Here is a 17,101-nt window from a genome sequence, read left to right on the forward strand (position 1 = left end):
TGCCTCATATAATATGGTTCTCATTATCCTTGAATGACTTACAGCAACTCTTGAAGTTTTAAAGTCCCTTGAGTGAATATAAAGGGTCACCTGGGTTGGTCCACTGGCCTGTACTGAGTGTTACCTACCGATAAGTGAGGAGGTTCCTTTAAAGAACTCTGTCCTCAAAAAGGTTTTAGTTAGGCACCAGAGGCAATTCCCAGTATCCACTGTTTTGGGGTTTCTGGCAGCTTTTGCAATCAGAATTATGAACTTAATGCATTGTGGAGTGTGACTGTACAAAGTGTACAGGATGAGTAATACTGTATGAAAACTAAGGTGCTGTTAAAACCCAGTGACAGTTGCTCCCTCACCTGGACACCCCACCCTACCCAATGGGCAAGCGGGCAGCCACGCGCCAACAAGGTGCAAACCAGACATCCCAGCATTGGGCAACCCACCCGACACAGCGAGGCAGCCAGAGGGACTTTTCGAGAGGAAAACAAAACAAAGCGTTTTAGGTCATCGCCCATTAAGATCAGCCTTCCTTTGAGTCAGCATTTTGGATTGCCAGTTCCTGTCAATAAGAAAATTTGAAACAGCAGGTGGGTGTCTTTATTCTTAGCCAGACCTTTGTGCCTAAGATCACTATATTAAGAATATCTATTTTTACTGGCATCACACCCCCAAGGATTAACTCTACAGACACCGACTTCATTATTTGAAACCTGAAATTCATATTTAATGTGAGCATGAGTCAGTGGTGCATACACTCCCAGCCACGTCACTGGGCACAACTTTGTGTGGCTGTGTATGTGTCTGTGCCATAATCCTAGTCTTGCGTTTCAGGGCCAGAGTCTGTTACTGGGCTTCCATCCTCTGTTTCATATCGCTTGTCATCTGCTGCCTGATTGTTGAACTGATCCATTAGTGAAAGTCTGCCTCCGAGTGCGCTGCATTTTACCTCTTCTGTTTGCTCTTTGTCTTTTGTACTTACGCATCTCTCTTCTGTGCAGAAACTCTGGTGAGAAAGTTGGAGAGATTGTTTGAGAGAGTGAAAATGTGAATCTGCCTGATTGCCTGGGTTTGGTCCTCACTGCGTAAAAGCCTTCAGCCTTGATTCCTTGGATTCATTTATTGTAAATAGACCTGTGAACTGTGATCTCAGAATCCTGCATTTAAGTCTATCCAAGTCCACTGGTTTTGACAGATTCCGCTAAAGAAATGGGGAAAAAAATGTTTTTGTGACAGGCTACCAACAACAAAGTGTCTAAAGGTACAATTTAAAATTGGTTCTTTGCTGAGATGTCTTTTATGTGTAGACACAAAACTTGTATATCCATTGAGTTAATTGCCCTTTTTATAATAGAATGATTTATAGGTCAGTGTTACGTAGCTTACCAAGGAAGACATTCTTCAGAAAATGGTCAGGTACAAGAACTGGTCTGAAAAAGAGAGAAGAAAATATTTGAAGGTTATTGCTCAAGACCTCAAAAAATTGCAAGAAACTCAAGTTCCTTGTATGCAAAATAAAAAGAAATGATGGGTGGGTCAAGACTTTTGCATGGTACTGTATGGGAAAGATGCCTTTTTGCAAGCTGGAGTTAAAAATCAGCAACAAACTGGGTCACAGCTGCTGGTCAGCTGATCTAAACTACATTAAAAATTGACATTTCTGAAGTCTTTCCAGAGACAGACAGGAGGTGTGTTCACTGCTCCCCCATCATCTTCCCCCGAGTGTTGGATGGCGTCAGTGCTCAGCTGATCCATCATCACTGTAGACAGCAAGACCTCTAATTAAAATTCACCTTATCACCTCCAGACCCAAGTGACATGAGAAGAGATTCTAGGCAGTCATTAGTGTTGGTAGAGAACAAAACGGTTCTCAGAAAAGCAACACAGACTATAAACAGTGCAGGAAAAACTAAAGGGAGCAAATTAAATTACAGAAAAATAATAGATTACAACGCTGTAATGGTGCAAATTGAAAACGATGAAGCTTTCTTAACCATCTACCTGCATTAGGACATCTGTTTTTTAGTACTTAATTTTTGTCAAATTGCACAAAGGAATTTTTGAACCACTAGTGATAACTCTGTCATCTGTTCTTGCACCTGTTCCAGGCACAGTGACACGGTGACAACTTTTAAAATGCATGGTTGCAGGTGATCCATTTCAGCTATTGCGAAGGATTCCCACTTTTTAATGTTTAATGCCAACGCACTAATACACCAGTGATCACATAGTAACACCTGAGCAGTCTGTTAGCAAAAACAAGCAAGCCACAGCAACCAGTGGCTGAGTGTTTGTGGTGGTTTCATATCTCCACTAAATGAAAGCTGCAACCAACCCATAAATGTATGGGGCCCTTGTACCCACAACACAATACTGAGCGTGTATCAGCGCCATTTTGCTCAATATGAACCCCCCTGTGTATCAACACCAAAACAGTAAAGTTTAAGTACTGAATTGAACCTGAATAAAATTGTTAATAATAAAATGCCTTCACTGATCAATTATTTTGATTGAACTGAATCCAGATGCTGAACAGCAGCAGAGGATTCCTGTAGTTTTCTGTCACCCTCTGGGCCCCTGTTGCACAGCTGAACCTTGTTCATTCACTTAACACTGCAAGAAATGTTCCCCCAACGTTCAAAACACTTCAAGGCTTTAATGTGAAAGTGGCCTCTTGTGGTATAAAACTGCAAACTGTATATAAAAAGATGGAGGAGAGGTGACTCTTACTCAGTGGTGCTCCTAGCCTGTTTGGCGCCCTGGGCGAACACTCCCTCTGGTGCCCCCCCCAACACACACACACAGACAAAACATATTAAGTATTGTACATAAAACTGTTGTACACACACACATATGAAGAGAGAGAGAGAGTATGCAAACGGCTACCAAACAGCCATCATAATTCGTCATACAATGAGAACAGGACAAATCAACAACTGACACTGACTAATTAATATTAAAATCTGTAACATAATGTATTGTTTGGAGTTCAGTCTGTTACTGTTGCTATTTTTACCATTTCTTCTTGGAGCAGCTGTAACCCACATAATTTCCTTAGAGATTAATAAAGTATTCTGATTCTGATTGTTTCAGGATGACCTGCCATTATCCAATAACACATCTGCTTACCTGTATCTTTTGCTCGTTTCTCCTCTTCTTTTCTCTTTTTTTCTAAACTGAGCACCTGATGGCTTTGAACTTTTCTTGTCCATCTTCCATTGCTTTTAATTTTGCACTCCAGTATGAACACAAATCCCCCAACTCGAGGATCCACAACATAACCTAATAGACCTACACCTTAGTTCACAGATTCACTTTGTCTAGGGTGCTTTTCTGAGATTTCACACAACCCAGGATTCAAATCATGAATACATAATGGTCTTGGATTTACAACATTATAAATGAAATGTGCTCTATTTGGAAGCAGCCGGCCCCCTCCCCTTTCGACGGGTTGTGTGAGACTTTAAATCATCAAACTGTAAATTTTAAATTTTAAATTGTTATTGATCCCTTTACCCCTGGTCCTTAAGTGCATATTTATTTTCGTACTCTTCTTATATATATTGTTTTTTACTTGCACTGCTGTAACTGGAGCCTCGTCGTCTCGTCTCTCTATATACTGGACTGTATGTAGCGGAGATGACAATAAAGTTTACTTTGACTTCAGCAGCGAGCAGGCGCACCGAGGAATTTCGAAAAAACATCGGTGCAAATTATAAGTCTGTATCATAATGTCTGGTGTTTTCGTGTTTGTTGGTTTGTTTTTATTTTGTTTTATTTTGCGAGTTGGTTATTAGATGCTGCTCCAGCCGGTCAGAGAATCCCCCGCCGCCCCGCCCTCTCCTCCCAGTGCAGCAAGCAGCAGGCGCACCTCGCAAACGAAGGGCGCCCTTACTCCCAGCAAATGGGTGATAGAAAACCGATCGGTGCCTATGGCATTCCCAATATGCGCTGGCATGACGTCGGGGCAGCATGAATGAGCATTTTTTTTATTTATTTTTTTGCTGATGCCCGTGATGCCGCCCCCCACCACGATGCCCCCCCGGGCAACCGCCCGTGTCGCCCGTATCTAAAACCACTACTGCTCTTACCCTAGGCATTATCACTGTAGTTGTCCCAATGTGATTCTCTCTCTCTCTCTCTCTCTCTCTCTCTCTCTCTCTCTCTGTCTTTTAGATACAGTCGTAATCAGATTAGTTATCAGATAAGGCCAGCAATTCTAAATATCAAGGAGTATCCAAAAGGTGTATGAGCTAATTAATGCTGAGTGATAAACTAATGCTACAACAGAAACAAAAGAATATTTTTTCCCCACTTAATTTCATCAAAACTTGCTCCAAAATGCACCAACAGCACAAATACGGTAGCGAGGTCAAATTCAGTGGATATTTTTATTTAATTAATTAATTTTTATTTTTTTTTGCAGTGGCCACTCCTGTCTCCCCCCGTCTCCGTGATACGCATGCACGCAGATGAACAGACAGATGGACAAACTTCTGCTGGAGCTCAAGGGCTGAAGGACACCGTAAAGCGCAGGTGATAAGCGGCTTTAATCGGTTAATTTGGCCTCGGTGGCCTTTGTGCTAGCGGGCTGCAGGCAAACACTCCGGAGCTGGAAACATCCACGGCACGACACTTTCTCTGCTGTCTGACCCCAGAGTCCTTCGGCTATCTTCCCAGCATTAAAGAAAGAAGCAGTTTTCTATTGATATGAAGATTTTAATGCGCCAAGAACGGCATCTGTATTCTTCTGGATTTTTTTTTCATCACTAAATATTCTTTGTGACAAAAATCTGACTTCATCACCATATTTTTAATATTTAAATAAAAGTTTAACTTTGTAAATACCAACTTGTGTTTTTGTCCATCTGCTTTTACGCAGAGGATTTTTGCGTAAAAGGCGCAACGGTGCGCACTGGAGCTCGTCACTACAGTCTGCTGCAGTCTAAGTGGAGTCTGTGTGACAGCATGATAAGGCTACAGTGTGGCAGTCGGACTCCAACCCGGCCTTCATGAGCCCGTTGGCCGCGCTGCTGTGGCTCGGACGGGATCTGACCGACGCGGCGCAGATGGTGGCAAACCTGAGCGCAGCGCAGGAGGCGGGGACAGCGACCGCGGCACTGCACAACCTGCCTGCCCTGGTTTTCGGGGTGCTGCTGATCGTCGTCATCATCTGCGGCAACTTGATGGTGTGTCTGAGTGTGTTCGTCGAAAAGGCACTGAAAACCACCACCAACTACTTCATCGTGAGTCTGGCAGTGGCGGATCTGATGTTGGCGGTGCTCGTGCTGCCGCTCTTCGTCTATTCGGAGGTGAGATGCGACGGAACATAACGTCTTTGGAGATGTTAATTAACTGAGAAGATCCCATAAATGAGAGACACAGCTTCCAGTTATGTCTTAGGCTCCTAATCTCACAGGAGTATTTAGATTCAGGGACCCTAAAAACGGTTGGATCTCTTTCTGAGTCTTTGGGCACCAGATGGCAGGTCATTGCAGTAGCAGTTCTGGATGGCGTTCAACCAACAAATTATTTGAAAAGGCATTAAAAAGTTCATTAAATGTGCAGAATAAATCCTAATAATAGCAGAATCCATTACCTCTTTAAAATCCATGTCAAACATAAATTCACAGGAGCTGGTTGACTTGAGATATTTAATTCCAAAGTAAACCAAAAACATTTTGCTGCTACATAAAAGGTCAATTTTCACAATAGAAATTCCGTGCTTACATTTTCTGATCTTTGAGTTTTATTTCTGTAAAAGATTATATAGATTTTGCATAAAATATTAAACAGCAACAAACCAAAAAACAAACAAACTAGGCAGTCAATGTTATTAAAATTGGTGAAAAACAGTAAGACCCATGCAGAAACCAGGAGACAGTTTGTGTAATACACAAATTGATCTTCAGCTATGAAAATCACAATCACCCCAAAACTGCTTTTGTCAGCAAAGATATTCTCTAATGACTCCATATCACCGCCTTTCATTGTTCCTTATTGATCTTCAGAGTTCAGAGTGATGTTTTTATGCAATGCTCTGCAGGTTTGAAGCAAAGGTCAGTGGTGGTTTGACAGGGTTATGACCTGGTAAAGACGCTGGACAGGACAGCTCAGTCTAGGTCAAACGTCCTGTTTACTCAGTGGCACATCACTCTGCACGAACATACAGTGACTTGAAGGTAATAAAACAAAATAAAGAAAAAAGCATTTTTTTAAATATCAAAGGCTGCCAGCAACCTTTAGCTGGTGGAGTGCAGTTCCTTTTTTAAAAAAAATCTCAAATCACCAAAGTTTCAGACCTTTTTATGCTCAACCATCTCTGATTTGCATACAAATTTTATGGTCCAAAGTTTGGACAGGCAGAATAATTGCTGTGAAATTTTAGCTTCATATGTCAAATACTTATTACAGAAAAATGACAGCTCTGGATTCATTTTTATAATAAGAAGGGGAAGTGAAATGTTCAGGTTTTATCTTTAATAGTTTTCAACTTCCTGTTCAACAATTGACTCTGATTTCAATGTGTGGAAAAAATGGTCTGAAAATACAGCCTGAAAAGTATTTGATATATGAAGCTAACATATCATAGGAATCATTGCATACGTTCAAACTTTGTATCATAAAGAAACTATAGAGAAGAAGGCCCGTTTTGATTTCAGATTGCGTGTCAAGGTAATTTTTGGTATGAGTAAACATTAAACGACAAGCATTTGTCTGCCTCTCAGTTCCAGGATGGTGTATGGACCCTCAACACTACCATCTGTGATGGTCTCATGACGATGGATGTTATGTTGTGTACTGCCTCCATCTTCAATCTCTGCGCTATCAGCATTGACAGGTCAGTACTCACCTGTACAGGTACACACAGCAGGACCTTGTGTTGTTCCCTTACAGTGAAGCCGCACTGCAAGAGAACAGCAGACAATCAGCAGTTCGTTTGATGGACGGTATTTAACAAAAATCTCATCCTGGTGGTGATGATACAGGAAGTGCCAGTAGGTCAGTGATCTTGACAATAGGAATATGAGCTGAATTTCTTGGAACAAAATTTTAAGAACAATTACAAATTGTTCTTGAACAGTTGGGTCTCATTGAAAGTTATATTGCTTTCAAGAAGACCATACATCTGCAGCCTCTTCCCTTGAAGTTCACATATTGCTGTTTTGAACAGCAGTTAACACCAGCCTGTTTAAATGCTCTGGACCAGTAGCTGTGTGAAAGATTTTGTTTTTCTATGTTTATGGCTTTCAGCATATACTGAACATAAAGAGGTGTGACTTTCAATCATTGGTTAGCACGGGAATTTGAAACCTGCCACAGCTTTCCACTTGGAGCCAGGTCCTTCCAAAAGAGGAAGGTTAGGCTTTTTACACTCTAAAAACTCTTCACTCTTGTTACACTCCCATGACAACACAAAAAAAGAATTCAGAAACCACAGGGGTCCTAAAGCCTTTTAAAGTATTAATCACTGATGTCAAAATAATGCAAAAAGTACCTAAGAATACCTGCAGCATTTACTATAATGTAGTAATGTATATTTTTTAATGGAGCGAATACTGTAATATGTTTTACAGCAGTAGGTTCTGTGAAAGATGCCACTCAGATTAGGATTGAACTTTCCACAGAGGACTGTGGCTGTTCTGTGTCTGTTGTCCTATTATAGCTGATGTTCCATACCTTACAAACCATAGACGTTTGACACTTTAAACCCTTTGTATTTCTTTCATTTAGTAACAGTATGGATCTGAATTATTCCCCCTCTTAAAGCTGTTAAAATGCCTAACAGCATCCAGTCAGGGTATTTTTTTCTTCAACACTCTAACTAAAAAGTAGACCTGTGCTTAGAATAAATGGAGACAGCAGGAACCAGAGATCTTTTTAGTCTGATCTGCATGATTGAACTTTAAGATCAATTTCAGGGAGCTGCCATGTTGCTCATAACGTTGGTGCTATCAGGCTATTAGAAGATGCTCTCCATGTTAGCTTGCAGACATTTAATCTGTTAATGAAGTGCTAAGTTCAGTTCATTAACTTCGCAGTTATTCAGTTATTAAACATGACATTAGAAAATGTACAAACCACCAAGGTAAGTGGAAGGTGGAATTCTCACTTAATGTCATCCTGTGGGAAACAAGATGTTAGCTTTTCATTTAAATCCACACATTCTAACCTTGTGGTGAAATTAAAAGTTAAAAGATCATCAGATATATCTTAGTACTCTCCATTCTCTCGGAACTCAGGAATGTATCTATACAAACATACATCTTGAGATACATCACAGGAAACACTTTGAAATGCTACTGGCCAGTTTAAATGACTTTCAGGCCAAGTTGTTCCATCCTCTGTACAAAAAAATTAAAAGATCATGACTGAAAATAAGAGAACTGAGAAAATGAGTGAGTATGACTCATCATCTGGGTGTTATGAATGTCCCGACTAGATTTTGTGCAAAACTATAAAGTAGATGTTGAGATAAATATCAAGAAAACAACTAGAAAATTCAAACAGACGTCACAAGACTCTGTATCCCATCAAAATATTTTTGTGTAGATAGTACATCGATAGATACTAATGAATGATACATGATCTTATATTTATCTTATACATTCTACTCTACTGAAGGGCTCAAAGCATTTTATACAACATTCCTCATTCACACAAACACTATTCTATGTTTAAGTGCTTAAGCGTTAACTGAGAGTCACACACATTCATATAATGAACGCATCAGAGACTAACTTGGGGTTCAGTATCTTGCCCAAGTATGCTTTGGCATGCAGACTGGAATTGCCATCAAACCACCAACCTTCCGATTAGTAGATGATCTGCTTTATCTCCTGAACTACAGCCACTCCGTTGTAGCTTGGACCACAATACTGGAAAAACAGATACAGGTTTAAAGTGCACGTGTTCATTCCCGGAGTGGACTCCTAGAGAAAATATGTGAGGAAAAGCTGTACAGTTGATGAAAAGAATGAGGTAAAGATTCACAACTAATGTAGAGACTCAAGAGTTTTAACTGGCCTCTCGTGATTCAGGAACATTCAGGGACACCATCAGATCCAAAGCTTGTCAGGGTCCGATGGTTCTGATATGTCGGCAACCTTTTGTCTTTGACTCCTGTAAAAGCGCCAAAAGAAAACCCCCAGAAAAGACAAAAATAATTTAAATCTCCAAATGAGGGATGAGTCCACGGCTGATGAACCGCCAGGTTCGCTCGGCGCTTGTTAGTATGTCTCAATGAGATTATCTGAACTCTCAGCCGATGTTGAGGGATGACAAAAATCCAGGATGCTCTTCAAATCTGATGTCCTGATTCCAGAAAATATGATTACATCAAAGACTGATGGGGAGCAGTGAAGTTAACGTGGACTGATGATGATGATTTGAAGCTTTTTGAAGTAGCCAGCAGCGTTTAGAGGTTTTACTGGATGACAGTCTGAATAATTCAAGAGGCTGGTCAGGAGGCAGAATCTGAAGGTCTACACAGAGTCCACCTGCTGTTAATGTTCAGGTCTGAAGAAGGAACTCTTCTAGTTTTTAAAAAGCTGCCTGATAAGCAGCCGGTTTGACAGAGTCACTTTAGAGGGCTAGGGGCTTCTTTCAAAGTTTTATTTATTTACACAGGAAACATCCTACAGCTACAGCATCTTTCAGTCCCAACTGTAACTAATCACATAGTTACTGGCTGCAGTGTTTGAAGAGTACTTAAATTCTGCACTAGTGTGAAGATTCAGGTTAGTTTGATTTTATTTCCACAAAAAGATAAAATTGCCTTCAGTCTTAAAGAATTGTTAAGATAACATTTTAGGTGTTCTCAGCAGCAGACAGCCTTCCTGTGATGAGCACTCTGAGTGTGGAGAACTACAATGTACAGTGCATTCTGATACCAGAGGATAAATCCTTCAAGCCCACCTTGAGACATTTTAAAAATAGTTTTAGTTCTTCTGCTTGTAGGGTTAGCAAAACAAATAAATCATCTGGATGGGTTTTGTTCTTTTGTGGCTGTAAGACCACTGCATACTTTTGGACATACTTGGACAAGAAATAAGGATAATAACACAAAACACCATCAGTACCAAATTAGAACCATATATCATAAACAAAACCTAAACCTAGTGTAGAAGCTCTAGGCTGGCTGTGATGCCATATTTCTGGCACCTCTTGCAGGTTCATCGCTGTGTCAATCCCACTCAACTACAACAGGAAGCATGTGGACCTGCGGCAAGTTGTTTTGCTGTCGGCCACCTGGATCCTGGCCTTGGCTGTAGCCTCGCCAATCATCTTTGGCATCAACAATGTCCCAGGCCGCGATCCGAGGGAATGTAAACTAGAGAATGATGACTATGTTCTGTATTCTTCCGTCTGCTCCTTCTTCATCCCCTGCCCTATCATGCTGCTGCTGTACTGTGGCATGTTCCGCGGCCTGCGACGATGGGAGGAGGCACGTAAAGCCAAGCTGAAGGACAGCATCCAGGCGTGCCGCAAGCTGCAGGAGGCCACAGCCACGTTGCCTCCTCTGGCTTCGCTGCCACCTCTGCTGCCTCCCATTATAGAGCGAGACCCAGCAGATACTCTCGATGAAGCATCCACCCTGCAGTCCCCAGACCTGCCCCCGAACTCAACAGAGAACAAAGACGGCCCTGTGCCAGCGGTCAGTTTTGCAGAGATTAAGTTCAACCACGACCCGCGCAGAAGAAAAAGGGCCAAGATCAACAGCCGCGAGAGGAAGGCTATGAAGGTGCTTCCTGTCGTTGTGGGTGAGTTCACTTCCTTCAGCAGCATTGAGGAAACATTTTAACTGAAAACGTTATAATCTAAAACCAAGCTGCCTTTGTAGTGGAAATTGGTTTGCTGTTGTTATTGGCCCTGTCGCTGCTGTGGCATTGGTTGGACTCTGAATGCTGAGGAGGCAGGCCAACGGAAAACACGGAATTGAACACTTTAACTTTTCCTTGATGTTCTGCTTAAGGAAATATATATTTTTAGAGCTATATTTGATAGAAGTCCTGTTATAGAAATCAACATCATTGGGCTTGTTTTCAGTAACATCCTAACCACATAAGGCTGAATTAAGAACTTGCCCTGGGCTTACAAAAGCCCAAAGTGCAGCAAATCTTGTTGTACTAAGAACAACACTGATGTAACACAAACAAATGGCACAATTTAAGTGTCACACAATAAAGGTGGGCCCTGCGGCTGGTGTAGAGTCTGGATTTCAGGGATAATTTTACCCACTTTAAAGATATAAATGGTGTTGAAAGGTCAAAACACCAAAACATAATGGATATATATATATATATATTTTGATTGGTTAACAAACACTTAAAATCATTTAAGTCTGGTGAGCAGCTGAGGAAGAAATACATTTTTGTTTCAGCGCAGTAGTTAAGCAATAGATGTGATGACTATTATCAATGTTCAGCCTCAGCTCTAATTCTAGCTCATTTTTATTTGAATGTCAGTCGAGGCTTAATCTCAAATTATGGTGTCTTAGGTGGATGTTCTTCCCAACTCCAAAAAACATCAGACTCACCTCTTCAGAGTTAAAATCAATGACACTGTCAATTTGATTTCTGATGTTGATTAATGGTTTATATCTATATGAATTCAAATCAACGAAGATAAAACGCTAGAATAATAAAATAAATACAATAAAAGAAAACTTGAAATCAAACAAATACAATATCATGCGACAAAAACAAACTAAAACAAAGACACCACAACATAAAAAACACGATGGGACTCAAACTGAGCTTGAATTAACAGCAATGGTATAAAAGTGAATTTTAAGACGGGATGTAAAAGACTGGAGGGACCCTGCAGTATGAATATCAAGTGGCAGAATATTCCAGAGTCTAGGAGCCTGATCCTGACATGAAAGCCTGATCCCCTCTAAATCAGGTCATTGAAGAAGCTATGCATACTTACTGATATTCAAAATATATATTGTCATTTGAAAAACAATCAACCATCATTATTTTTCTTCTTGTCCTTCTTGCTAAAACTGTTGCTGGAGATTTGATTGTCGGTGAACCTTTAAAGTGGATGTTGTTATGTCAGACATCTCTGCTCTGCAGCTACCTGAACTCTTCACCGCCACCTCTGATGCCTATCCCGAGGCACTAACAGATCAATTAGAAAGGGGTCAGTCTATTAATAGCAGCCAGCTTTGCTCCCTAATGCGAACAAGTGCTTTCCTTTAGCACACAGCAGCCAATCCTTACAGCTCCTTAATCTCAAATCCAATTATTGGTTAAGGCCATGTCAGGTGCATGTTTAAGTGTGCAGGTAAGGCTCATGTTTAAGTGACAGTCTGAGCAATATAATCCAAATATATTAGGTGGTTTATACAGTACTAGTCAAGGAAAAAATATTTTTAGAAAGCTCATTGCGAGCACTGTTTTATCAATAGGTATAAATTGTGTTTGGGTCAGGTGCTCTCCGTTATCAATGGGATCAATGAGAGAAAATATGAGAGAAAGAAACTCTAAGTTACAATGTCCTAAGTGGACTTTTACCAAATTAAAAAATGAATTTTTGGTACAGGTAGCCTGAGAAAGATGTATATACACCGAGTTAGTTAATCAGAGAGGCTCGGTGGACAAAAGCGAGTGTTGGTATAGTCTTTTTGTGACCAGAGGTTATAGTGATGCACAGTAATTAGTTTTTTCTACTTTGATGCAATGGCTCCATAATGTGGTGGTTTAAACATTTATTTAACAAGACAAAGATCCAAAACATGCAGAACAACACAAATACTAGGAATAAATCCAAAAATCATAACATGAGAGTTAGTGTTCAATCCCAGTAGGTAGATAGATATGAAGGGCACTTAGTGGGTTAAAGTAACCAGGTGTCCCACTTTAAACCAGACTGTACAGCATTTTCAATCTTCATTATCTCCATCTTCATCTGCTGCTGTGGTGACTCGTCATCAACATTCCAGGCGATTCAGTCCTAAATCCTGTCATCCTGTCATCATCAATGGTTAATTGCCATATAGCGGGGGAGATACTCCTCTACTTGAACAAGCTTGATTATCTACATTTTTGTTCAGAAATTGACATACAGACATCATGGGCATGCATGCCATGGTCATTTTGGTCCATCATTTGAGTTATTCTTTTTCCAGGGTGGAATGATTGTACAGCATATATCTTTCATGACTTAAAAACAGATTTGGGTGCACAAATTTGCATTCATTCAGGATTTTCTTTAATTGACACATGGTCAAAATAATATATACAGGCTCAAATATATACACAGATTCTCATAAATATAATATAAGTGGTCATGAAGGTTCTATAATTTGCTAACTTGACAAAACCATGACCTAATTTCTTGTTAGTGACTGTGATTGAATAAAACTAGTAGTTTCCCTTTGCCAGCATAAAAAGGATTTGTTTGAAAGCACTCATTGGACTAACTAATATTCAGAACAGTGTGAAAGTCCATAAAACTTAGTGTAGATCAAACAAGGAGAACTGTAGATTTACATAATTTGGGAAGGTCTCTTGAATGAATCAATTTCTAAACAACTGCAAATTCCAAAATCATCAGTTTAAAAAATTGTATGCAAGTACAAGTTATTTAGACGTGTCACCACTTTGCCAAAGTCTCGAAGGAGACCCAATCTTTCACCCTCAAAAGATAGGAAAAGGATGTTCAGGAACAATTCAGGAATCACCAACACCCAATCCTGCCATGAATTGGAAACTGCTGGAACACTAGCATCAGTGTCCACAAGGAAGTGAGTTTTACTTTGCGATGAATTGAGACCGTGCTGACCAAGAAAGAAGCTGTGCTCCAAAATTGGGACTTTCAAGCTTGACTGAAATTTGCAACTGCCCACATAGACAAGCCAAATGCCTCCTGGAGAAATGTTTCATGGTTAGACAAGACAAATATTGAGCTATTAGCCAGTGAAAGAGGGAGTAATGATGAGACTTTAAAACCTAAGAACACTATAACGATTGTTATACGAGTGGTAGTGGTGACATCATGCCCCAAGGCTGTTTTGCTGCTAGTGGCACTGGTACATACACAAAGTGGATAGAGTAATGAAGAAGAACTACCTCCAAATTCTTCAACTTCACCTCAAGTTGGAAACTTGTAGATGGTTAAAACTTGGACACAACTGAGTTTCACTCATCTGCTTGCTTTCTTGAGTGTGCAAAGAATCTATTCTTATCATTACTTCAACTTTCCCTTAACACCAAACTCAATGCTGACACCATTGCTGTAATCCAGTCGTCGCCTTTGAATCCTATCACCAGTGAGATCTGTTCTGCTATCATGGGTCAGTGTGGTCAAATAGCTTAAGTGAATTCTGTATCTCAATAAATGCTGTTTAATTCTTCCAAACAATCTCTCCTTATTGAAATATCAGTGGGGACGAATGCATATATTTTTAGCCCTGGATGTATACTTTTGACTCTGTGTGGATTCAAATTTCTGGACCCTGAATTCTTGTTTTTTAGTCATTCCACCCTGGAAAAAGACCAGTCCAATCAAATCACTAGAAGTCCAATGACATTCATGTGCATGATAAATGTATGTAAACCTCTGTCCACAACTAAATATATTAATACTATGTTAATATGCATAATATGTGAATGATATCTGTTTTGCTTAACTTTAAAATGAAATGTAAACACTGACTTTTTGCTCTTTAGGATCAGCAGTATTGATTTCACAGAGATGAAGCATTCATCTCCTGATTCCTGTTTCTCTCCCAAAGGTGTCTTTCTATTCTGCTGGACTCCTTTCTTTGTCCTCCACACAATGCGAGCACGCTGTCAAGAGTGCCACATCCCGCCAGCCCTAATGAGCGTGGTGACGTGGCTGGGCTATGTCAACAGCGCCCTGAACCCCATCATATACACTGTCTTCAACACTGAGTTCAGGAACTTCTTCAAAAAAGTCCTCCAGCGCTGTTGCTCCTAGAACTACTGGAGTGGACGCTGCTCCATGGACCATTCTTAAACGCACAACAGCTGCAAGAGATGCTGCTGACTGTTGATATACTGTCTTTAGTCTGTTTATGTTGCCATGGTTTCCTTCCTCTGTGAGGTTTTTATTTTTCTACATTTGATGACAGCAAAGTCTGTTTGAGCTTCATGTTTCATGTGAAGAAGCTATTCTCTTAGTCTGTAAGGTGGATCAATAGCATTTTTGCCATATACAACTTATTTTATATGTTGAAACTCATCTTTTCAGAATAAATGTTTTTGCTAAAAATACACATTAATAAGAATAGTCTCTTTCAGAGTTTGAGGCCCGCTTGAGAAAATGTTGACGAGTGCACAGATGAATCCAAGATGTAGGTGGAAGCAGACGGGCCACCATTACATCGTCATAAAATCATTTGTAAGCCCTTTTGCCAGGAAAGTAGTTGAAAATGTAGTCATCAAATGCCACTGAAAGGTTTTAATCTGCCATGGTGGAGTGGGATGTAGTGAGGACCCAAATGCAGATAGAGTGAGCTGGAGTATGGACAAAAAGCCAGCTGTTTATTTAGGCTGGTAACCCAATAGCAAAACCAAATGGAAATCAGCATGATCAAAACTGGAGCACTAGGGATTCTAGGGAATACATGGGATTTAGGAATTTTTACACACAAAAATAATCTCATTAATAACTCAAAACACCATAAATACAAGAATCTAAAAATAAATCCAACACTTGAGCAGAAACCCAGGGTCCATGGCAATAATCCTCTTAACCTCCCAAAGCTAAGTTGTTTTTGTTTTTGTGTTGTTCTTGAGTGTTAAACTGTTCACACCACACATTACACATCTATTCCATTAAAGTCATAACAACAGACTTTATGATTCAAGTCATCAGGTAGCAGGTAATTCCCACTAGGCTGAATGAGCTAATCCAGTCAATGCCTTTACATTCAGACTGAGGTCAAATGAGTTCCCTCTGCTCAAGACTTGTTCTATTACTGACTAACTTTTTTAAGACTGAAAGCTGGGGGCGTGGCCACTTCGATCAATATGTGGACACTGTGTGTTGAACTTCACTTCTTGTTGGATTCACTTAATTGGACTTCTGCTGTGTTTGTGTTGCTGATGCCTTTTGGAGTTTTTTCTTTGTTTCTTTGTTTTTTTATGGAATTATCTGATATATAACATTATTCTTCAGATTTTAAGAATGAAATTCATGTTGCAAACATATGTGGTGTTTGTAGATGAAGATCAGATCCCCAGCAGCTAGAACACTAACCCCACAGCTTTAAAATGAGTGCACAATCCAAATGGTGACGCCAAGGTGGCTATGTCCATCTCATATATACAGTCTATGGTTATTTTGAGTGGAAATGGTCACATGTAGGTTAATATTACTGCCATGACCCAAGAAAACAATTTCTAAGCAACCATATTCAGACATGGTAAAAAGTAACAAGTACACTTTCAATTCTTAAGTTTTACATAGTAGGACATGAAAAACAAACAAACAATCATAACATGAACATGACATATTACTCCACAATGTCATTATGTATTTAAGAATTAATTGAGGTTTGTGGTTTTATGTACATCTCTCACTTTGGGCCAAGCTTTTGCTGTCACAGAGATGGTCACACATTTGACTCTGTAATACTTTAGGAGTTTATGACTGAGATCATTGCCCTTCCACAACCCTGCTTGACAGCTAGTGTGAGATGTATGTGGTACTGCTGGTGAGAAAAAAAACATTACTTTTAGTCTCATTGCCCAAAAGGACGTTGTTCCAGAAGTCTTGTAGTCTGTTTAGATGCAGCTTTGCAAAAATAAACTGTGCTGCCATGTTCCCCCTGGCAAACCTTCCAACCTTCCACAAGCCATACTTGTTCTGTCTTTTTCAAACTGTACTGCCATGAACTTGCAAAATGTCTGCTTTTATAGAGGTGGACACACGTGTTGGTGATTCGTTAGTCAAGTGCATTTGATTTAGCAGCACCTGGCTGCTATATAATCTCTTAATTCCTATGGAAGCAGTACGGCTGTACTTAGGTTTTCTCATTGTTTTTGCATTTTTCTTAAATAAATAATGATACTGAGTATTTCTTTTTCAGCCACCTTTTTCACTCACTATGTGTTTATACACCAAACTG

The 17,101-nt window shown here is 40.0% G+C and overlaps 1 protein-coding gene across 1 annotated transcript; it reads left to right on the plus strand.

Annotated features, from left to right (window-relative positions):
• Window positions 1–4,848: 4,848 nt before the first annotated feature.
• On the plus strand, window positions 4,849–15,858 carry LOC102798085 (D(4) dopamine receptor-like). Its single transcript, XM_006782703.3, has 4 exons — window positions 4,849–5,306; window positions 6,723–6,835; window positions 10,168–10,757; window positions 14,741–15,858. The coding sequence occupies exons 1-4, from the start codon at window positions 5,007–5,009 to the stop codon at window positions 14,944–14,946; spliced, it is 1,209 nt and encodes a 402-aa protein (XP_006782766.2). The 5' UTR covers window positions 4,849–5,006; the 3' UTR covers window positions 14,947–15,858.
• Window positions 15,859–17,101: the final 1,243 nt, after the last annotated feature.

The sequence above is a fragment of the Neolamprologus brichardi genome, chromosome 7 (genome assembly GCF_056152115.1).
Source record: "Neolamprologus brichardi isolate AB-2024 chromosome 7, ASM5615211v1, whole genome shotgun sequence".
NCBI classification, from domain to species: domain Eukaryota; kingdom Metazoa; phylum Chordata; class Actinopteri; order Cichliformes; family Cichlidae; genus Neolamprologus; species Neolamprologus brichardi.